Raw genomic sequence first — 24,631 nt, 5'->3', positions numbered from 1 at the left:
TATATATATATATATATATATATATATATATATATATATATATATATATATATATTATATAGCGCACTTAGTCAGCTTAAATCAGTAGAATGCACAAAGTGTCTTTCCAAATTTATTGGGTGCTACTGAATGCTGGATAGAGAACATAGCATTCGTAATAGGATGCATTACCACTCCATTAGTGTACAAATGGTGTGCGATGAGAAACTGAGGACTCGATGTGGACATCAGCTACCCTGGCATAGCACACAACTCGTACATCCTCAGACAATCCAGGATATATGAAGATTACGAGGCAGGTGTATATGAAGCTGGTTGGCTTCTAAGTAATGCATATGTGTTTCATAGGGCACTGATGGTAACATTGTTTGCTAACATTGTTAATGCTTGTCATAGGTAATGCAGGCTACGGGATCAGACGTTGGCTGCAACACACCATTGTTGGAGCCCAGAATGCAGATTATATTCAACACAGCATACATGGTTACATGCTCAATTTTATTAATCATATTTCAAGTTTTAAAAAGTCGCTTCAGATGTTTAGATATATCTGGTGGTGTGCTACAGTACAGCCCTGGGAAAGTATGTACACTCATTGTTGCATGCTGCATTCTGCATAACATCTGTCAACAATGCACTATACCAGGGGCACTTACCCCCACCCCCAAAACTACAAGTCGGTGCCTGTTATGTCATATGCAACAATTTCGGCTATGTTAATATATTTATACAGTCACCATGTACGTTTGATATTTAAGTAGGCCAGCTTTAAAATATACAAAAGAATTATGGAAACTATAAAGGTCCAATAAACAAATGTACAGAGTGCGAGTTGAGGTGCAGTCATAAATACAAGCAATCAAACGGCATCTAATGTTAAAAAAAGTGACTTGGGTCAAGACCCCCGTCTGCCTATGGAGAGCATTTATTTTGTCCTTAATGTTTCATTTAAGTTAATGTTCTCACTGACTCAGCAACAAAAGTTTTCATAATTCCCCACCACACTTAGGTCCTGGTCTGTAAACTTTAGATTCCTCACTCTGTCCTCCTTGATCGCTGTCATTGTAACCAACTCAGAACAGTACATACCTTTCTTTCGAGCGCCCTTATATACAGGGTGAATAATAAGTTTACCACATCAGCGCATCATAGTCGATGTGGTAAACTTACTTTCTAATCACCCTGTATATGCTATAATAAAGTGTGTGTGTATTTGTGCATATAATTAGCTTAGTGAATACAGCTACCTCTAATTCATTTTCTTCTCCCTGCCACGTGTTAATTGTGGTAACCACTGTTTAGTGAATGAGGCCCTATGACAGACATGCAGTATTTCACTCATAAATCTTTTAATAGGCCTACTTTCCATAAACTACCATAAAGTGCACCTGGGTTTAGCGATTGTAACTGCAATACATATAAAAAAGTTAAAAAAGAAATAAATAAATAGAGAGAAATTTACTTCTTGAATTTATAGTATTTGCAGAAAACTGTACATTTAAATAATGTAATCATTTAGATGTGATTCTTCTATTTTATAACAAAGCTGCAACATATTTTACTGAAGTATTTGTTCTTTACAAAAAAAAATATTTATATACATTTTTAAATTGAATCTACACCATTCCTTTCACAACTCTTTCACTCATACTGTCTCTAAAGTTCCTATCCAAAACACCAAAGCGTGTTTCCAACTAAATACACATTTTGATGTGAAAACCATCATAGTTTGAGTACACTGACACAGAGAAATAGTGACCCAGGACATAGGAATAAAAACAAACCATTAATACAATTGAAACAGTGTTTAAAAACGCATTTGCTGCAGATTCCGTGCTCTCGCAGGGACTGTTTCTCCACACCGCTCTACAGCACATCTACTGACCAGGCGCCTAGTGAGCTCAGGCACACGCCTGCAAGAGGTACGATAATTGCGCACTCTGAATTAACAAAAAAAAAAAAAAATGCAACAGTGCATTGTATACTAGAGGTAGCAACAGCAATTACACTAGAGGTAGCAACAGCAATTACAGTAGTAAGAAGGATGGCAAATTGCCATTAATCAACAATGAACCTGAAATGCACAGGCTTTTTGATCAATGTAGTACTAGATCTGAGGTACTGTATGGATCTTATTAATCTGTTCACAAAATGCAGGATCATGGTTGTGGTTTTATAAAAACAAAAAATTCATAAATCACCCTATGATCTGTATGTTTAACTTGAACTGGATTTCAATTGACAACAATCAATTTCTCAGAAAAGATGAAAAACCACATTGCAGAGATACTGTAAATTATACAAACTGTCATACAGCTATTTGCATTGGTAATCTAAGCCTATATTTTTGCTATAATTCATAGATTATAAATGACAAGATACTCCTTAGCTGTGTTCAGTTTCAATCCCCCCATTTGTCATGTATGTAGCCATCCATGCTTGACCTGTAACATGGTATTCTAACCAACCTGACATTTACTGTTGACTCAAAACAGAACTACTGTACTTTAACAACAACTTTCAACACTGTCTGCTATTAGCATAGCAAATAAAACACTGGCACCTCTCGTTAGTTATCATTCACTCTTCTTTATAAAACGTGTCAGGAAAGTAAATCTGTGTACTTAAGTTTTATTCTTTGGAATGCAATATAAATCACTGTCATTGTGAAAATGAGTAATTTCAAAAACTCTAAACTCTATTTTGAAGCAAGTTCACAGACAAAGGCAATGTTTCTGAAAGGATTAAAACAATTACGGTACAAATCTAGACAGAAAAACACAACAACTTTAGCACACAAAGTACGTATGATCATTTTTACAAATCCAGTACGTATTGTAGTAGTGTGTAAACCTTCCCATTAACGACCTAACAGGAAAATGAAATCTAAATGTTAACCATGTACAGAACTGCGTAAAATGTAAATGGCAATGAAATTTAGCAAAACCAAAAGATTTAAAAATAAATAAATAAAAACAACAGGTTTCCAGAATTAAAATAGTATCCAAAGTCAGTACTCAAAATTGCAGAATATAGTGTTCGATAAGGCCCTAGTGTCACAGTTCACTTGCAGATGAAGGGACACAAAAACAACTAAAGATCAGATTTAAAAAAAACAAATAAAACAAACAAAAAACATCACAGTATCTACAACTGTTTAATGATTAACTGTTACATTACCCCAGCTTGTCTCGTTCGCTTTGTTTTGGCTGAATTTTCGTTAGGTGAAACTGTAGGAAGCGTTGTTTAACTTCACAATATAAGATACGCATTTGGATTTTGATTATTATTTTATTTTATTTTTTTAACGCAGGCTGTGATGGATATTCATATAAATTGAACATTGAAGAGATAAGCTTTATCACCAGAAATATGGTGACTGAGTTGGAAATCGCATGTAACAGTAAAATGCGACTGGCGTGTATCTGGGTAACGGATAACCGAGTCCTGACTGTAGTAGGCTGAATTGCACAGCTGCTTTTATTTACTCCCAGATTCAGCTACTCTCAATAGCTGGTGATAAAGTATGTACAGATCACATTTCATCATACTGTAATTGAATAAGCGATTCTCTAGATAAGTAAAAATGTAACAAAATTTAAACTTCTGCCAGATGTGCTAATAGAACTATGCCCTTTTTACAGGGTTTAATTCTTAATGGCCCACTGTAATATTTTATATAAAAAGTCAAGATCATTAAGGAATTCATGATTTCAAGCTTTCTGCTTTTTTTTAATTCTTAAATACCAGTTATGATTTGAGTAGCAATATTTATTAGTACACTACTGTGGTTTAAAATGAAGTAGTTAAAAATAAACAACCTTTTTTTTTTAAACAAGAACTAACAAGAACACTTCTGAATATTTTAGATCTGAGTGGCCATTTGACTTAAATTACAAAAAATACTGCAAGTTCTACTGTATGTTTAAAGTATGCAGAATGTCTTGTGGGTAACACTATAAACTATGTCACTTTTGCCTTTAGATTCTGTCAGAGCATGTACGGTCGAAAGTACAGTACACAGTAAAATAAGGTATAACGTACAATGAGGATAATCACAGAAATTACATGGAAACAATCGCAACTACCACCCAAAAGTCATTCAGGAGCTGCCAAGATCTGCATGCACCAAGTTTTCTAAATAATGGTTGGTTAAATAATGTTCCTGTTCTGTCTTGGATAGCTTTAAAACTCTTGTAATTTGTATTGTGTTTTCCATAAGTTTCTTCATCCTGTTTTGCATACTTAGTGCCCCCATCTTTCCTATAAAGTGCTGTGCTCTGCAAATCAAATATGGTACATCAATACAAAAAACAAACATTACTCAATAATATGATATCTCCAGCCAAAGGCTCTGTATGATTTTTATTATTTATTATTATTATTATTATTATTATTATTAGAAATGTTCCTGTTAACTTAATATAAGGTAGCTTGTATTTTACAAAACTAAAATTCTCTATAGACTTGCTGTTAGTTTGCCAAACAGGAGTGACAACAGTTTAATTGTGTACAAATCACACACAATGTTTGTTAGAAACACTTCTGGCTCTTGTACTTTTCAGTGCTGCTCACAGACAGCTTCCCATGAATAAGTTGCCGTATTTTGGAACACGGATTTTTATTATCTCTTGGCTAACAGAAGAACCCTATAAAAACCTCTATACATTGGAGACAATTAAGTTATAGCCTTCATTAATGATGTCAATGTGATGAGGGTGCTCAAGTAAAGAAAATGTGTCCAGAGTAAGCAACATTTTTTTTTTTTTTTTTTTGTTAATAGCATAAGAATAATGTATGGAATAATGGAAGTGAAATTGTACAATTACAAAAATTATTTCTGGAGTAATTTCAGAAAAGAAGCATTGATTTAATGATTTACTATTGTATATTACAGTTTCATTAACACATACTTTTGTTGTAAAGGCAATTTGTAAAGAGATGTTCCAGTCTGTTTTAGAAATCAATCTGAATTTCTGGGACAATAATCTATAAATGGGACCACTTTATTTCTGTAAAAGAATGTTTTTGTGTATTTTGTTTCTAATGTAATTGTCTGTTTTCATTATAAGGTAACGGGACTTTAAATTGTTGTAAATGGTGGCAAATACAATATAAACAAATTGAGATATTAACACACATTCAGTCTTCAAGAAAAATCCAATTACTGTCATCAAATGTTGAACTAGCCCCTTTTGTTAGAAAAGCACTCTTGACCACACCCCTTCATTTCCCAAGTATAGTTTCTGTAAATCTTTCTATTCTTTAGTTTAATTGGGAATACTCCATTTAATTCGAAGAGCTGATGTAGTAGTAGGGCAAGAGCGTGCACAGTTGATCAGGCTTATTCCATGAGAAGAACCCCCTTTGCTTTTCCTACAGAACTATCCTTTCCCAGTCAGACAGCAGTCTATTATTTAATTCTTCTTAATTATTTTTGTTTCTTCAGTGGCAATCCAGTTAATGGAGCTCCTTTTAAGTTCTTTAATCAAAATCTGAGTTTTCTTCTAAGGTAATTGAATCATCCAAGGTGCTTTCTCAATCTTATTTGCAGCTGGCTTTCTCAATCTTATTTGTGGTTGTCATACACTACTGTTCATTTCTCCGACTGACTAAAACAAACTCTGAACAAAAGAAAAAACCCTTTCCTGACCTCGAAGTTACTTACAGCAGTTCGATTGAATTCAGACACCAGCACTTGGGAATCTTAAGGAGTAATTCTTGGTTGTACAGTGGGCCTCACTTTATTATTTGTTGCTATAGTTACCGAGCTAGCCCTACTACTTTTCTCATCTTCTTATTACACTTTTGAGGGTGTAATTATAAACAAGTTTAACTCAAAAGAAGAGGGGCCTCACTTTATCTATCTGGTTGTCATTGAGATGAGGCCAGATAGTCTCCAACTCCTTCCTTAACTGGAATTTCCAGGTCCTGGACTCTTTACCTGTGTTATAGTCCTCCACATCAATACAAATGTAGGGTTACTCAGTTTCAATTCTAGGGAATACCAAATGCAGTTTCCCCCACTTTTTATCAATTTATTGATAACTAAATGTGGCATTTGAACATAAATACAATGTTGACAGTTAAACTAAGTAAATCAATAAATATTTGCACAATTAATAAATATTGCCAAGATTTTCAATCATACTCTTGTTGCTGTAATAGCAAGTAAAGCACCTGAAGACACTTAAATGTCAATGTTTATAAACATCATTAGGCTTTATAAATATGAGCCCTGTGATATTTTATTCACATGACCTTGTCCTAAATCAGTTTTAAACACTTATTTGCATTTTAATACCAGCTTCTTGGGAAAATATCCTGTGGTCAATGCAATATTCAGACTTATCACAGATTCTGCCCAGTACTGATTGCTACATTGTGAATATTCTGTGTCTGTTTAAACACTATCACAAATTTGTTTAAACAGTAATGCTCAAAAGGCACTAAGAGGCTCTGCATAAGCAATGTTTTTAAACCTAAGCAGCAGAACTATCACAAAACACTTTAAGGAAACAGTCTGCATTTAATTAAATCATCTTTGTTCACACTGATACATATGGAACACAGTATTGTGGTATAAAACTTAAAGACTTGAAATGTAACACTGCCATCCTGTGGTTATTCTGTATACTGTATGATTGGGAGCATAACTTATCCAATAGTGATGACATTTTTTTAGGATCTTCTTCGGCTCAAGTTATTGAGTGTATCACAATCTGGGGATACAAGTATATGTAGACTGTATGTCTGTATATCCAATTGTCTGTCTGTCTATGTGAGACTTACATTTTTACAATTACAGGGAAAACCATGTAACCAATTGTGATTTAACTTTCTAAGGGACTTATTTAGAATGAGTAATTTATGTCTCTTAAATGTGGTGGTATTTAGAGGCTATTTGGCCATCGGTTTGTCTTTCTGTCACCACACATTATTTATCTAGGGAATGTCCAATTCTGATGAAACTTGCAACAGACATTCTCTTGTTATTGACTGATTCAGCTTGTGGTATATGGAGGCTGTCTGCCTGTATTGCAAGTTCCTTAGAATTTCAGGTCTACATTTTATTGGTGTATGAGTAGGTTCTATATTGAAAATGAATGCACCATAAAGCTTCTGGCTAAGAGAAAAGGGAAAGCCAAAATTGCTTTACCAATGATTAAGGTACCGTAGTATGTTTCTGAGATTAGTTTGCATACATGCTTTTAAAATACAGCCATTGTTACAGAGCGCACTTTATGATTGTGAAACCCATTGGAAAAGTGAATGTTACAAATTGTAAATATAGTTGTAGAGTTCTCAGGTTACCTGCAAAATTAAAAATAAGGCAGTGTGACCTTAATAGGCATAAAGCAAATACACAACATTAAACACTAAGCTTTTCATTAGTGCAAAAAAAAAAATGCTTAAAAGATTAATTAGAAAACTGGTTACTACTTACTCAGTGCATGGTATATTGGTTTATGCTTTCCTTGTAGTCTTATTGCACACATGGTGGCAATTTTTCCTGGTGGCTGCATCTTGGCATCAATTAAGTACCATGATCTGGCAAATGTGGCCCATTGCTATAAAACAAAGATGCCAAGGATATAGAGCCACTTTTCAGATTTCACGAGTAGAGTTCTAGGGCTGCCGATGTCTTTCACACATTACTAAATTCTAGCTTGTCAAATTTTTACTTTAACATTTATCCAAAAATTACATTTTGGTCTACTTATGCAAGAATAAATTAAATATACTGTAATTAAATGCTGTAAAGTGTAAACCCATACTTCATTGATTAAACATTTACACCTCTATGTAAACAATCGCTACCGTAAAGTAGCAGACACTTTTTTTTTTTTTTTTTTTTTTTTTTTTTTTAAAGGCATGTATGATTTTACTCTTAATTATTTAAAGTATTACATGAATTTTGCAGTGGTTAATAAAACATTAGGATGATATAACTGATTAAATATATGATAAATCAATCAAGATTATTATTAAACTATTTCGTTTTTTTAAAAATATTATGCCATTTAAGATTTTGTTTACTGTTTAAACATTCAAACATTTACAGCCGTACACATCATTTTCCATACATACAGAAGTCCAGAATGCTCTATTAAATTATGAAGTAGCCAATTTTATGGCACATATTTCAACCCTATGTACAATTTTGTTCACTGCTTGTTATTTTTTTTTTAAAGAAATTGCAAACTTGTGTTTTTATAGAATATAGTTTTGAATAACAATGTTCTTATTTTTGTTGTGGTGATGGGTCTAGTATCACATAGAAACTTCAAAATGCACTGCTCGTGCCAGCAGTATGTGTTTGGTACTAATTGAATTCCAGATAGGAATACAGTACATTATTATATTGTATCATTTAAATAACTATTACCGCCTACTAATTTCTGTGTGTATAACTTTATTTTATTTATTTATGTATTTACGTATTTATTAGTAAAAGTTAACCATTTACAATGTGAATGGTGCTGTATTGTAAAGGAAAACATTTGTTCTAGTACAACTACAGCCTTACCGATTTTGGAATGACATATGATATTGCCTATTTGGGAACAACTTAGTACTATTTAAAATGTAGAATATACTGTGATCGTAAGCACTCTCTCCTTGAATTTAAACATTAAGAATGGTCTATATTCTTTGCAACACAACTTCACAAATCCAGTAGGGAAGGCATTGATAAAAATGCCGGTAGCATATCAAAGAAATATCACATATCGTTTATTTTGGTCTTACCTGTGCCGCTTTCGTAAAACTGGACATAACCGACAATACAATGATATCTAAATCCGAAAGAACCTTTCTGTTCAACTTACAAGCATCACGCTGACCCCCCCAATGTGACACCCTGTGCAGCACTGCAAACCAACCGACAAGAATCACACAGGGCAAGCGTACCATTTACAAGAACAGAACATGTTTTTGTAAAGTGGTAAATATAAAACTGAAGTCAGCAATATAAATGAGTACATAAGTTTTAAACCATTTAAATCGTTTGCAGTAAAACTTAGCTCAAACAATACTGCGAGAAAGAAAAAAAAAAAAGTCAACATCTTTGTCTCGCTCTGTTTACTTGTTTCCAGTCGGATGTGTTTTCATATTATTGTTCTTGTGGAAACGGAAGTTTCATTGCTGTTGGCGCGGGCAATAAAGTTTTTTACGAAATGAATGTAAAGCGTTTTGTAAGTAAACTGATCGGAATAAGAAAATAATGGATAGGTACGTGTTGTGTGTCATTTGCAACACTTTAGGAAAAAACGGCGAAGGTGTGCCTGGTAAGTATTTATATATATATATATATATATATATATATATATATATATATATATATATATATATATATATATATACACACACACCACATTCTTTTGTTTTTATTTTTTAATAATAAAAGCTGTTTGTTCTTTATATTATATATATATATATATATATATATATATATATATATATATATATATATATATATATGCAACGTCGGTGTAGGGTGACTTTGACAGTACATATTTGATTGGGATACAGTATAAATTGATACATTTTAGGAACATTTAAAAACTCAGAAACATTATAATTGTTTTGTCAAACAAATAAGGGCGAATAAGCACATGGCATTGTATTTTTTCATTATGACATTAGTCGTAGATGACAAATGTTTGTCTTGTTAAATTTCGATACATTAACTATACTTAATTATAACGTAATCAAGTATAACGTGTGGGATAGGGTTTACGGAGTGTTATGGTGTCTGTCTTCAAAATATACAATTACTAGCTGAACTAGTAATTCAATATTTCATGCATGACAAACTGGGGAACGGTAGCCTTAGCCTAGGTTTCATATAAGTTACCGATCTTGGGTGTCGGGCAATGCACTCGGACCGATTTCCCTTTTATTATTATTATTATTATTATTATTATTATTATTTATTTTCCAAAATTAAAATTTGTTTATTTTTATAAAAAATTTAACATTTTTTTAATTTTTTTATTTATTTTTTACAAATTTTTTTTTTTATATATTTATTTATTTATTTATTTTTTTTTTTTTTGTTTGTTTTTTTTTTTTGTTTTTTTTTTTAAATGTGATACATGGCTACTGTAGTGATCAGCAATGGGGTTACTAATTAAAGTACACTGGGGGGGGGTCAAACAAAATTTTGAAACCAAACATAGCTCTCGACCTTCCCCTGGATGAAAGAGGAGGTCATGCAAAGTTTGGTTGCACTGGCTCCTTCGGGGTCCGAAAGGAACGGACAGTCAAACAGGTGATTCTGGTTGCATTCCATTACAGAATACAAAGCAACATTATGAGATTATACTGAGATTATTATTACTGAGGATGGTTTAAATATTTTGGATTTCCAACAAGGAGAGATTTCCAAGCCAAAATAAGGCTTTATTTGTAGTATTAATTTACTTATTTTATCTGCTATTCAAAAGCGAGATATACTGTGCATAACACTGATGCCCAGGTGGTGTGGTCACTTAGGCCAGCCCAGAAGGTCAACAAGAAGGAGATATTTGGGGAAATAAGTCAGGCATTGTTTACAGTCTTAAGTGTTATTTCAATCAAAAATTCTCCCAGGCAAAAAAAAAAAAAAAAAAAAAAAGGATTAGAACAGGTCTGAGTTAAACAAATAATGAAGGCTCAGAATTAAACATACATTCATTTGAGCCCTATAAAATTAAAAAGCCAATAGTTGTATATCGATACTTTAACAAAATGTAATTGTATTTCTTTTATTTCTTTCTTTCTTTTAAACAGGACTGACAGCAGTTAGTAATATTTATGATTTGTTGAAAGCAAACTCCAGTATTTCTACCAAATCAAAGAGGTCATCATTTCCAGGTATTGTAGACTTTGCAGTTATTGAAGATTATTATTTATTTGGTAGTAACCAGGAACTAGAGAAATTTAAAACCAGTGAGTGTATTCTTTTTATTTTTTCTTTCAGCCTGCTCTCTCAGTGGTGTTCCTGCTGCACAAAGGTGTTATTTTGCAATTCAGGCATTACATGGAAATTCTCAGGTAAAAAAAGACAAAAAACACCACAGCACTTTAAACCAATTAATAATGACATATTGTCTTCAAGTCTGAGGCCTCCTGTTAGAGACGTGGAGGCGGGGCCCCCTCGCAGTGTTGGGTCTGCGGGCTTACGTTACGCCACTTTTGTTAAGGGTGTTTTTGTCAAGCCAGTCGGCAGCTGAGCGGAGGGGGGGTTGATAATTTCATCGTGGCGGTGGTGAAGTTAGTGGTGGATTTTTTGTGAACCAGAATATGTAGATCATTTTATATTCCTTAAGAAAAAAAATAAAAATATATATAAAATACTGGTATTTGTTTTAAAAATAATCTGTACTGTTTTTTTTTTTTTTGTCAGATTAATTACTTTTGAAAACCTTTTGCAAATATGGCCAAAGAAATGGTAAATATAGTGTTTTGGGGGTTAAGCACATTGGGGCCTGTAACTCTGCCTGCGCTCTCCCTTTAAAAGCATGTGTCAGTGTTGTAACAATCTCGGTTAACGTTAGCCGGCTCTTTTGTACAGCAGTATAGGTGCTATGCTTTAGTGCGAGGTCCTTGTTTATCTGCAAGGGGAAAAAACACAAGAAGGATAGTAATAACTAAACTAATAATAAAAATTTAATCAAATACAAATGCTTGTAAGCGCAGGTAGGAGCTGTTTTAACACCAGCAGAATACGGCAGGGGTGGAAATAACTTTGTTTGTATAGCAATTCAGCGACTCAGAATATAATTTGAGTAGCAAAACTTGGAATTTGTGTAGCAATTATTTATTTATTTTTTGATTATGTTGTATATTCATTGCAGGGCTTGAAATAAGACTCTGAATGCATAGCAATTTGGTCCATTTCAGGTTTTACTAACTGGAGTCCCAACTGAAGCTGAAAAAAGAACAAACAAAAGCCTGCAGGCCAGAAAACCCAAAATAGGTCCAACTGCTGTGCAACGGGAGTCTTATTTCCATCCCTGCTGATTGTAATGGCAACAGACTCAATAATGACACTTTAAAATTTGTTTAAAATTGTCATTTATTTGAATTGTTTTATTTATTGTTCTTTTTTTAAACAACTCAACCCTTTTTTACTAAGCTGAACTTAATTTTAAGTTGAAACAAAGTTTTTGTACATCACTGCTTGTGGGCAAACTTTTTCCAGGTAAATTTCTATTTAGACTAGTAGCTTCTCACTCATCTGAACTATCAAAGTGTAAAACCTCTGTTGATGGTCTCTTTTGAGGGTTTTTGAGACACAGAAGGCTTTGCAGAAGGTCACCTAACTGAGAGTGCAAAAAATCTCTCGGTGACTGAGTGGGATCAAACTCTTTAGGGTCTGGACCTTCCAATTTGAGTCTGAGCAGATGTTCCAGTATCTTTTCCCCTAGCCTGTTTCTCCATTCAGTTTTAACACACTGTATGACTGAAAATGATTGCTCTAATGGGGCATTGGGATCACTAGAAGCACCTGCAGAACAAATTTTAAAATTGGAAAATGTGTTTTATACATGCCAATCACCCTCCTCCAGAATTCACCTTTGTCTAAAAGTCCTAGACCCCTAAGCCTGAATTGTTTAAGTTCGTACCATTCACAAATTACTTCTTTAGCATTTACACGCACACGTAAAAGTTCTGTACACTGATCAAGAGTGTGCTCAGCTACTCATTACCAAGCACTTGCAATTGCTTTGCATTACTAGGCCATGCTGACAGGTCCAACAGCTTCAAGCAGCTTCAGAATTGGATGTCTAGTTTTCAGTAATTCGTCAAATCTGTCTGTGATACATTTTTTTTATTTTGTCTACATCCACGTCCTTGTGCGATTTAAAGAATTCAATACCCCTTCTGACATCTCTAAGAGTAACTGCTTTGAATTCCAACTCTTGAACTCTTGAATTCCAACTCTCTCTCACATTTTCCAACAGCAAATGTAGTTCTTTGCATGCAGGTTTATCACCACGACTACGATTGAGTTGTGCAAGCATTGCTTCAACTCAGGACAGAACGTATATAAAATCAGCATTGTCACTTTCTAAATTTAGATAGAGATAACCTGGCTAGTGGAGAGAGAATTTCATCAAAGAACATGAAATGGAAAATAAACTTTGCAGATGTTAATGTTTTCAAAAGCCCTTTGGATTTTGAACTTTCCTCACTGCTTCCAGTTTCAGCTGTGTTTTCTAAGTGCTGCACTATGACACTAAGACTGCAACAGAATTTCAGTTGCTCTGCGTTTGTTCCAGCCATCGTGTACCATGAACACGGCTGGGTTTTTCAACATCTGTTTCTAAAATGTCAGCTAATTCTTTCAGCTCTCAGTTTTTTTGGGTCTGCTCTGGTACAGATAGAAGAGGTCTGTCAAAATATTGATCACTTCATCTAAGTACGTTCCCTTCAGTGCATCTTTAACAGCAAGCTCTAGTCTGTAAAATACAAATTAAAACGGCTGTGAAGAGTTTCCGAATACCAACATTTGTACTATCTGATCTGTGTTGTCTGAAAAACACGTATCAATGATAAAGACAATGAATTGCTACAAGCCACGGATTCTCCTCTCAGACGAGCAGCGAGACCTTTCTTCACACCAAGATTCACAGCCGCACCGTCAGCGCACAAGCCAAATAACTTGCTCTCCAACTGCCCTTGTAATCCTAATTCTCTAAATGTTTCGTGAACTGCCGTGTATAACCCTTCCGCAGTTGCAGATTGTATATCCTTAAGTCTGTAAAACGGTATAGGAAATCTGATCAGTCACATCATACAGTACTTAATTATTAAACTTAAATATTACACAATCCCTCTTATAATAGACTACATTGCAATACATAATTCGATATTGTAAGTTTTTTAAATTAAAGTAAACATATCCCAATAACCTAGTTTCCACACACCCGTCCGATACTATATACTTCACAAAAAACAACAACTCCTCTGTGTTTCCAGCGTGTGTTGCTCCATCAAGCAGCAGACAGAAAAAGTCTGTTTCTTTTAGTTCGTCTACAAGATTTTGCTCCAGAACTTCACCGATTGTCTGGGTAAATGTTTTGCACCCTTGTCTGTTGCTGTAGGCTGTACCCATATCCACTCCATGTTTCTTTTCTAAATCCACAATTTTTTGGAATTTTTCAAAGGGAAGTTCTTCTTTTGCAAGCGCGTAAACTAAGTCAATCAAACGAGAAACTCGCTGCCTGTCCTGCCCGGTACGCCATGTGCGGCCTAATGGTGTGGTCTTAGATATCTCTTTGGCAGACTGTGGCTTATTCTCTAACTTCCCTGCCCGAATATGGCAGTCTGATTTAGCATGTTTTTAGATGTTGTCCTTTTTCAGAGCACTGCCTTGGATTCCTCTAATAAAAGATTTGTTAAAGTTCCGCAAGCCCCTTAATTTGCCTTCATATTTTGCGCAAAGTTGACAGTATATAGAGTCAACATGCTTCCCATCAACGCTTTTGTACTTTAGCCATAAATTTCCTGCATTGAGTTCTGAAATCCAGTTTTTAATAGTACAAACCCGAGGACAATCGCTACCGCTTGCCATTTTCAACTTCAATTGGTATTTAAAAAAAAAAAAAAAAACAATTCTGTTTTTACCGTTGACTCGCGTCTTTCATCACGTCTTTTAAACTGACACCGAAGCTCGTTGGCAGCGTGGTAAGCGGGATTGGTTGCAGCGCATATCAATAAAAAATGTATTCTCCAATCACGAACAAGTATTATTGAATTGAATTAAATCATTTCAAATATTTAGTGTCGTAAATAGCAGAACCAACTCGCAGAAACTGAAGAGAAACGGTAACGTGTAATCACAAGAGCTGCCTGTGTTACATGCTATCAGATCTAGACTTCACTAACGCTGAGCATGTGAGCTGCAGCATGCTGTTTCACATGTTACAACAGTACACAATCGGAGGTGCAGTCACCAATTCCAGACACAACACTTGCAAAATATAAAAAAATAGAAACATGCTGATTTCATTGCAGCTATCAGCTGCATAGATTAACCGTTCAGCAGAATATGGCAACAAACGAGTAAGTACATTAAGTTACTGTTTTAGAATCACTTTACTGTCTTAAGTTGTTTTATTTTAAGCAGTTGAATATGATCACAACCAACTTGCTCCTGAAGTGTCACCCACCCAGCAATTGGATTTGGTGACCATTTATTTATTTACTTACTTACTTTTTGGCCTATGAGCCATTGACTCCTGAGGCAAAAAAATTTGCTGGAGCCCTGACTTGTGATTTTTGTTTTAAATACATTTATTTAAAAGAATAAACAGGAAACAAAAGTAAAACAGGCTGTGAAGCTTATTTGACCAAAAGTGATTTACCAGTGTTCTTGCAAACACTTGCACAAGCAAATGAGGCAGTTGTCATTTTTATGTTTCATGCTTCATTTGTTGTATAGTGATACGTATTGTAAAGACAGTGCCGATACCCAGCCCTACTGAACTGCATCTGTTTTTAGTGGTAATGTAAGGCTAACCACAAACAAGACTGCATGTAATTCTTGCTACACTTTTGACCTAATATGGTTTAATGGTTACATTGTGGGTCTGTTGTACTGACTAGCAAATATCTACACAAAATGCACCCTTATTTCATTAATGTGGACTTGTTATTCATCTTTTTGTATGTGTGTTTAGTTCTGCAGCTCAGAATGGGAAGAAATCATCTCCACATCTCCTCCCAAAAATGATAGGGAAGAGTTGACTCAAACAGCAGTCGAGTCCTGTCAAAATGCTATTCAGAGCTATGAGGAAGAGGACCCCACAGAAACCCAATCGAAGACAATGTACTGTGACATCATCTATTATGTGTTGATGCTTTGGAGATTCATATCTATAATGTCTCATGCTTACCTTAAAAGTTATTCATGCATTTGATAGTTACATTTCTGGTAGACCAACTGTTAACCTTTCCTGCTTAAAAAAATGGCTTTTTACACTGGTACAGTTATTATTGTTGTTATATTTGCTTAACTACTGTGTCCATAACTTTATTTAATAGTGCTGAATTTAGAAATACAGAAAGAATCTGACAAACGTTTCAAATTTGAAGACATTGGAAATTACTTCTATTGAAATTTATTTTAGTACTGTACTAACTACTGTACAGTATGCCTGTTCCTGGGACTTTATTTGATGGATATTTCAAATAATAATGAATAGTAATGAAAATAAGGAAATTAACACGTGACTGAGAGAGGCCCAGGAACGAATGAAATGGAGTGTTTAGATTAGTGAGGTTGAAAGGAAGTTTGGCTCCTGTCAGAACTGTGCCTGAATATAGTTCCATTGTCTCCTGCCTTTCATGAATACTACTGATTTATGAAAAAACAGAAACATATGGGAATTTTAAAACATTTGAGAATCTTTTTTGTTATTGTGTATCTGGAACTATGAAACAGTGTCCTGAACCATGTAAACGCAGTTAAGTAACAGCAGAGGGAGCCCTCAGCCCAGTGATACTGTACTGTGTTCATATTTGCTCTCCAAAAGTTTATATTGCATGCATGTATATGTTAGTGGTGTATATTTCACATGGAAATGGTGCACTGTTTAGGACATTATGTATTATCTGTCTGAAACATCCCAAAAAAGATGTACCAGCTATGTAATAGTCAGTGAGGTAGCCTGGTACAGAGGTTGTTGTGACTCGAATTTGTAATCTGCCTAAATTAAAGTTATATGGGGACATCACTATAAAACAGATGTGTCTATCTAGATCAGTGGTCTCCAACTATGGTCCTGGATAGCCCCTATCGAGCAGGTTTTATAGGTGTGTTTGTCCATCAGTGGCTAAATATCTGGAAAACCTATTAATCTTGACTAATTAAACCAATAATCGGTTCAATTAAGTAACTGAGATTGGTTGAAACAAAAACCAGCAGCCACAGTAGCTCTCGGGACCAGGGTTGGAGACCCCGATCTAGATCACCTTGTGTGCCGTTTTAAAATCTAAATGTTACACATGTAATACAGTACTACACAGAGTGGTATACACAAGAGAACATAGAAGAAAATTTTGGCATGGTTATTTATTTAAATGTTGATCAAAGTTTTCTCTCTTCACAGACTGTTCGAAGAGGCTGCTGAGAGTTTGCACCAGCTATCGGACAAGCTTCCCCCTCCAGGTATTCTTTATTTATATTTTGTAAATGTGCTGTAATTGTTTTTTGATTTTTTTTTTTGTATTCTCATAACCTGGTTTGTAAACACTGAAGGCAGCATCAGTGGGATACTGCCACTCCCATCTGAGTGGGTAAGACAATCCTTGAGGTTTATCATATTTAAATGTATGAAAAATCACTCCATCTCACATTGCAGAACCTCCATTTCCACACAGCTTGTTATATTGATAGTTTATTTCCTTTTTTGTTAAGGGAAAGCTCTTCTGGATATTATTTTATTGGCCACTGATGATGAGGCTCCCAGACTGAAAGAATTCCTCCTAGTGCTCGGGTCATTGAAGCATATGAAAGAGTGGCATTCTGCAAAGATAACCATTGCAGCAAAGGAAGCAATAGGGTATGGATTGTATATGTGTGATTTTAATTGACCGTAATGTAATTTAGTAAATTTCAATGACAATGCAACTTATGTTACAATAAGTATGAGCCTACTATCCATGTAAAGCAAAGGAAAAAATACTTCATGGTCACTCATTTTTAGTTAGATGATGGTTTGACTGAAAATGTACATACTCTTACCCATCAGTAACTTATGTTGTTTTTTAAGACAACAGTAATTACAATTTTTAAGCAATCTAGATTTTAATCGTGATTTTGTAATAATTTTTTTATTTTATTTTCTACAGGTGGCAGAGAACTGCAGCTTACTTGTCAGCATGTTTTTCTGATCCTGAACAACCTGAAAGTTGCATCGAGACGAACGAAGTGTGGAGGGGAAATGTCTTAATTCGAGAGAAAAAGGTCTGTTTTACATACAGTTCCCTCAGATGTGTTTAAATGTGTTTCCTTTTCCTATCTTGTCCATCAGGGACATTGTGATTGATTGTATGAGCTAAAATGCCTTGCATAAACTTACTGTTGAAGTACATTCTGTATGTTTTTAATGTAATTTTCTGAACTGACAAGTAAGCCTTAATGCCAACCTGCTAATTTAGATGTAGTTTAGGGCTTTGCTTTGTTAACTCAACACAAAACTGCATACAGTCAATGTTGGGAAGTCTATAAGATAACAGAATTTAACAACCTTGTTTAACAACATCTGTCCTATTTTTTCATGTTGTTTTTTGTCAAATTTTTATCTCTTTAGTTTGCATCAGAGGTAAAGTTTTCCGGATTCAGCTTAAAAGGTACCTGTAGAAACTCATGGAGTAGTTTACTATATCCAGACGCTTCAGAGACTGACAGTCAGACTTCGAGAACCAGTAAACTGTATTCAGAGGTAGGGCTGTCTGATTTCTTCCTGTGTACATTATAATAGTGTTTACAAAATAATGTATGAATGACCGAAGAGTTTTGTGAAAAACTGCCATAAGGCAATACTGTATTTTGCAAACAGACTGTGACTGTACATTTAATTCACTGTACTCTGCTGCTTTATAGTAATCCAGTACAATGCAAAAATAAAAGCATGTCACAAATGATTGTGGAATATTAGTGATTTGACACCATGCAGAAAAAAGTGCTTTTACAATGTTCAAGAACAACAATAATAATAATAAAAAAACACCTAGCATTCAACACAACTGCATAGCATATAAAAAAGGAAGTGGTTGCAGAGTTTTGCCTACATTTAACAGTCTGAATGATCGTCTCTGTTGTGCTATCTTTAAAGGGGGAAACTAGAAGACTGTTGGGTGTTTTGTGTTAAAAAACACAGTATTGCATTAATTTCTTCTGAAGTGGACCAAATTCTTGGGAGGTGTTTCATCCATTTGTGTTCATGAGATACATAAAATCCACATTATATGGAGAAAGGGGTTTCAGAGTAGTTGTTCTATGCATACAAAAGAAGAGCTGATAAGATTGGTGGAAGCTTGCAAAATGCCCATTTTGTTGACTTTAGACTTCATTTTTCTCCATGTGTAGTGGGTGGCACTTAACCCCCTGCAGTGTTTTCAGGAAGTACATTACTTTACCAGTGCTGAATGTCCACGTATCACAGCAATTTTTTCCTTCAGTATACTCCCAATAGTTTTGATATTTTTTATATAAACACATCATACGTAAGTTAACCTTTGGGATTACTTCTCGAACATTCGGTGGGAGCAAGAGATTTTTTTTTCTTTTAAACATTGCAGTGTATCCAGTTCACACTCCCTCCAGCAGCAGTGTTGATTCTCTGGTTGAATTGAGTGATATATTGCAGAAACAGGAAACCAGCATTGTTGCAGGAAGCATTGTGATCTGTATGCACTGCAATCCTTAGATATTTTCTTTCTCATGGTGAACGCTCCCGAGTAAATGTTGAGAAATGTATTGCTCAGTGGATTTATGACCAATGATGTGTGATTACAAATGTAGAAAGAGTCTGATGTGTTATTTTTAAAAATGTAAAATGAATCTGCAATGTGATTAAATGCAATGGTAGACTTCAAACTGGCCTCCAATTTAATGCAGCGATTCATCAAGATGCAACTGAAGCTCAGGAAATTTAAGGACGGAGGATCAATAATCGATGCATCAATCAATTAATTGTTGCATCTAATGAACTGAAAGCTTTGTAGCATTTGAATAGGTATGATGCAATGCATTAAATGTTTGTTGGCCGTTTTCACCTGATATTGCTTATCTCTTCAAAATGTTTTAAAATTGTCCACGGCTTTTGCAGCAGCTAACAAAGATTAATCTGTTTTTGGTGCCCTCATTTCTTGGCTTGAAATACTGTTAAACATTTAAATCTCCTACAAAGTTTTCTGTTTCCCTTGTTTTAAAGTGCTAACCAAGGTCGCAAATGAGCTGATATTGCAGAACTCATGCCAGATACATAAATCAGTACTTGCATGACAATACATCCTCTTAACAGTTGGCATAAACAATGAGTGTTAAATCTATTAACAAAGCTGGCATTATGTGGAAAAGTTGACAGCACTGTTAATGTCAACAAGGAAACGATTGTGTGAAAAAAACCAAAATAGCATGTGTTTCATATGGCTTTATGGCTATCACATCAGTTACGTGTACAGATACACAATAAAGCCTGAACTATAACAAATGTGCAACTTGTATGCTCTAGTTTACTGTTTTAGTTTCTAAGTTTGCTTTTTTAAAACTAAATCAAATGTGAAAATTAGTTACTACAGATCATGTTGCATCTGAGTTTTCAGGTGGTTTGGGCGTTTACAACATTAAATTATTATAGAGGTAATAAACAGCAGCAAGGTTTTACTGTACACTGGATGTCCAAAACATTAGAGAGGTCATAATGGCCCACTATTGTTTGAGTTGAAACAGGTGCAATATTTATTTATTTTATTTATTGCATTTATGTAGCTCGTTTTATATACAAGAGTATCACATATTACTGTACAACACATAGCAGGGAGAAAAAAAAAACATTTGTATAGCATGTCACACATACGACTGCCACAATCAGTCCATTTAAGTAAGATTTAAGACATAATACAAAAGAAGCAATTTTAAAGTTACATTAACTCTTTGCAGTCTATTTATTCTGCGCTTGTCAGGCACATCTGGTCCAATTTATTTTCACACGCTCTGTTTATTTTACACACGCTGTTTAAAATATATATTTTTTTCAGAGTAAAACAGGTTTAAAAGACATTGAATCACAAAAAGACACTCAGTATTGTATCTGCAGCTAAGCCCCTCCCCTTGTTTGCTGTATTTTTCACAAACCTCTTTATAGAGGTGCATACTAATAAATCCTCCCCTAATCACTCGTTTTATCACCAAACTCCTCAGTAATGCGATCCAAGTCATTATTTTATTACTATAACGTCTCAAAAGCTCTGCAAATGTCTGAGATTCTTTGAGCACTGGATGCGGTAGCAGCTACCTCTTTTGTTATGTCTGTCTTATCTCTGTAGCGCATTGGGCTATGAAAGGTTTTCTCAGAATTTTCCTGAGAAAAAACGACTAGAGACCTGTGCTTTACGTCTTTTTGATGATGTCGGACTGGAAAGGGAAAATTGTAGTGTTGGACCTGGTCCAACATAGGACCTCAAAGGGTTAAAACCCACTAAGATAAGAAAGACATTTTGTAAAAGTGCATTTTTAGTCTTGACTTGAAAACTAACAGTCCCAGCTTCCCTGACAAACAAAGGCAGAGCATTCCATCATTTCGGAGCTCTACAAGAAAAAGCCCCATCTCTCAGAGTGCGGTTTGGAAGATGCAAGGTCAGTAACTCCTCCAAATAAGTAGGTGCTAATCCATTCAGGGCCTTGTAAATTAACAGGAAAATCAATGCTATACTGCACAGGGAACCAGTGTAAAGAGGCCAAAACAGGGGTAATATGTTCACTTTTCCTGGTTTTAGTCAGAATTCTAGCAGCAGTATTCTGAACAACCTGCAAGTTTTGGTACACCAGAAAAAAGTGCATTACAATAATCAATTCTAGATGAAACAAAGACATGCATTAGTCTCTCAGCATCAGATACAGAAGTAAATGGTGTATTTCTCAACTGTAAAAAGATATTTTAGTAACTTCCCTAATGTGAGTTTCAAATAAGAGATCAGGATCAAGATGACACCCAAACTCTTAATTTCTAGTTTACATTTTGATGAGAGACTGTAAGGGTCAAGCTGTTTTATCTGAATTCAGTGTTAGAAAATTCTGTGACGTCCAATGCTTGATGTCTAAGGCAAGTAGCTAATAGCACCCAGGCAGAAGAAATTCCTGGCTTTAGGGACAAGTATAGTTGGGTATCATCAGCATAGCAATGGAAGTTCACTCTGTCTGCTAACAATGTCACGTAATGGTAGTATATATAATGAAAACAACAAGGGACCTAGAATGGAGCCCTTTGAAACACCACAGACAACTTCCGATAATGCTGATTTTACCTCCCCCCAATAGAGATGAACTGAAACCTATCAGAAATATAAGATTTGAACCAGGACAGGACAAGACAAGGCCAGACAGTCCCACTGTGCTTTATAGTTCAAAATGAAGACTGGAAGTTGGTTGAATTGCTGAATGACCACTGATTTTATATGCTTTCCTATGTAAAACCCAGTGCTTGAAATGGAAAAATAAAAGTGCCGGTGTCACTGGAAATAAGTTAGCGTTTGCCTTTTTGAGCCTTTCTACTCATGTGCGAATCTTGGCGCTTAAAGGCAAGGTTAAGCCATCGCCTTTCTCTCTGTATACTTTTACTCTTAAAATGTTGTCAGGATCTTTATTAAAAGCTACATTATATGTGGTAAAAATCTAAAACACGTCGCTGTAATATTAATAACGTGTTTTTCATATTCTTATTTCATAATATGTTAACTTTTGGCTACGTAATTTACAAAGATTACATTAATCACTGGCTACTTTATATTATAGGTTTTCTTCTGAGACGTACTTGCAATATATTTGCAAGTATTAGCGAAAGAGAAATAAATACAATACCTGCATTATTTTGTATATGGGTTATGACATAAACTGAAATAATTTATCATTTGTCGTGCGATTTATTTTTATGTGCAATTATATTGGTGTGTAATAACAGTTTCTAATACAATATTATCTATTATTTAACAATAGGTTTTGTTTAATTCCCAGGTTACAAAGACGTGGCAAACTCTTACCAGAGTTGTCATTTCAAATTTATAATCGCCACAGATGTTTATATTAGGTTTTCTTCATACAAATAATACAGCGAAAGAGAAATACGTGTATAATTTGTATGTGTTGACATAGTGTATCAGAAACCGTTATGCATTTGTCTTGCGATTTATTTTGATGTGCAATTAGCCTATATACTGCGGTCCTAAGACAGTATTGAAAGCTATTAGACAGTTATGAAATGCCGGTCAAGTATCAGACACTTATCTTGCAATCAGAAGCTTAATATTTGGTTAATGATATATTCCTAAAAAAACCTCCAGCATGGAATTAAACCACAGCTTATGTAATCCTTCCCTTCCCATACCCACCCTTACACCTTTGTTTTTATTCTATACATTGTTTTGTATATTTTGAATTGTGTACATGTGATATGTATTGGTGGTTTTAAGAAAAGTACATTTTTTAAATACCGGTGTCTTTGTTATGAGAAATGTATATGAACATAAGTATTGCTGTATGGTATGCAATGACTGCTATATGATATCTACATTATATTCATGATATCTTTATATGTGATAAATGAGATCTGGTGTAAACCATAATCGTTAGAAAATAACGTTAAGAGCATGTTCTCACACAGAGTTTCACATAATAATCTACAAGTAAAAAATATAACCTGTGATATGATGTTTTATCTTTCCTGAAATACAACTACAGATGAGTGGGTACTTTTATTGTAGAAGTGAGGATCAGGGATTTGCACAGGGTACTAGATTAAATTGGAGAGCTATCTGAATTATTAGTACAGTATTTGGTGCTGTGCGAGTACATCCACCATGTCAACTAGGAATTTACAGATGTTCATTTAATAATATAACTGCACTTTTGGACGGTATGTATTAAGCCAGTCGTTTTTTGTACGTTTCCCAAATTATATATACACCTTAAAACACCATCTTCCACTAAAAATGTGTATGTTTTCTATATTGACAGGTTTTTAGATATCCCGTAGACTTCATTACAACGTCAAAAACATTATTCTCTACATGAAGAAAAGTGTTTGTACCCACTTTCCCACTCAATTTATTGAAAAGGTTCAAAGTCACCAAGCAGTTTACCATGAAAATAATATAATTGCTATTGAGCTTACATAAACACTTATAAAACACATTTATTTGCTTACCCCACAGTATATGACTTGTCCACGAACGACATTTTCTAGAGGAAATACTCATTTGGCAAGTAGTGATTTTAACTATGCATAGACATAAATTACACAGAGAAATAAATGTTTTTAAAATATTTATTCATGTTAAAAATATAAAATACAGCGAGCAATTTCCTGAAGATAAAATGTATTTCTAATACAAATGAAACGTAAATATACATTCCGATAAATGTCACCTTTTTAAAAAAAAAAAAAAAAAAAAAAAAAAAAATGTCCACAATACACTTCGATAAATAAGATTACAACATATTTAAATAAAAATTACTGTCTGCAATGCAAAACTTGTTTTCGTTTCTCAAAAAGAAATACAAATGGCGTCCTGTAATTTTCGATGAATCTTCAGAGAACCTTGCCTTTAAGTTCTAAAATTCGCACATGCGTAGAAAGGCTCAAAAAGGCAATCGCTGATTTATTTCACAGCTAACTTATTTCCCGTGACACCGGTACTGAAGCCCTTTGATGGGATTTAGTAGTTTGTAGGGGGTGGATTATGAGGTGTTACGGATATTCCTTTATCCATATTGTGGATATCTTAATTGTTTGCAGCAAATACAGTGAAAACATACTCGAAAACGTACCCTGTTTCCATAGGGACTGGCACGCACTTTAAAAATACAAGGCTTGATAGACGGCTGACAGCTGGAGCATTTCTTTTTTTAAGTCGA

General features: G+C 34.5%; 2 protein-coding genes across 4 annotated transcripts in view; one reads left to right on the top strand and one right to left on the bottom strand.

Moving 5' to 3' along the window:
* Window positions 1-8,872, bottom strand: part of LOC121314886 (39S ribosomal protein L13, mitochondrial-like) — a 36,758-nt gene extending 27,886 nt beyond the window's left edge. The window contains exons 1-2 of one of the 2 annotated variants that reach the window (XM_041248622.1): window positions 8,752-8,872; window positions 7,448-7,571 (exon numbers count right to left, since the gene is read on the bottom strand). In XM_041248622.1, the coding sequence (XP_041104556.1) occupies window positions 7,448-7,571; window positions 8,752-8,778 (151 nt within the window). In that variant the 5' untranslated portion in view covers window positions 8,779-8,872. The remainder of the gene's footprint in view (window positions 1-7,447; window positions 7,572-8,751) is intronic. The other variant, XM_041248621.1, reaches the window with a different exon arrangement.
* A 267-nt stretch (window positions 8,873-9,139) lies between these two features.
* Window positions 9,140-24,631, top strand: part of LOC121314883 (mdm2-binding protein-like) — a 50,520-nt gene continuing 35,028 nt past the window's right edge. Inside the window, exons 1-8 of one of the 2 annotated variants that reach the window (XM_041248615.1) lie at window positions 9,140-9,290; window positions 10,777-10,860; window positions 10,967-11,040; window positions 15,675-15,823; window positions 17,106-17,164; window positions 17,414-17,558; window positions 17,848-17,962; window positions 18,309-18,440. In XM_041248615.1, the coding sequence (XP_041104549.1) occupies window positions 9,227-9,290; window positions 10,777-10,860; window positions 10,967-11,040; window positions 15,675-15,823; window positions 17,106-17,164; window positions 17,414-17,558; window positions 17,848-17,962; window positions 18,309-18,440 (822 nt within the window). In that variant the 5' untranslated portion in view covers window positions 9,140-9,226. Of the gene's footprint in view, window positions 9,291-10,776; window positions 10,861-10,960; window positions 11,041-11,392; window positions 11,438-15,674; window positions 15,824-17,105; window positions 17,165-17,413; window positions 17,559-17,847; window positions 17,963-18,308; window positions 18,441-24,631 lie in introns of those variants that run through there. The other variant, XM_041248616.1, reaches the window with a different exon arrangement.

This window comes from Polyodon spathula, chromosome 4, assembly GCF_017654505.1.
Source record: "Polyodon spathula isolate WHYD16114869_AA chromosome 4, ASM1765450v1, whole genome shotgun sequence".
In the NCBI taxonomy this organism is placed as follows: Eukaryota; Metazoa; Chordata; class Actinopteri; order Acipenseriformes; family Polyodontidae; genus Polyodon; species Polyodon spathula.
This window is presented reverse-complemented; position numbering and strand designations above follow the sequence as displayed.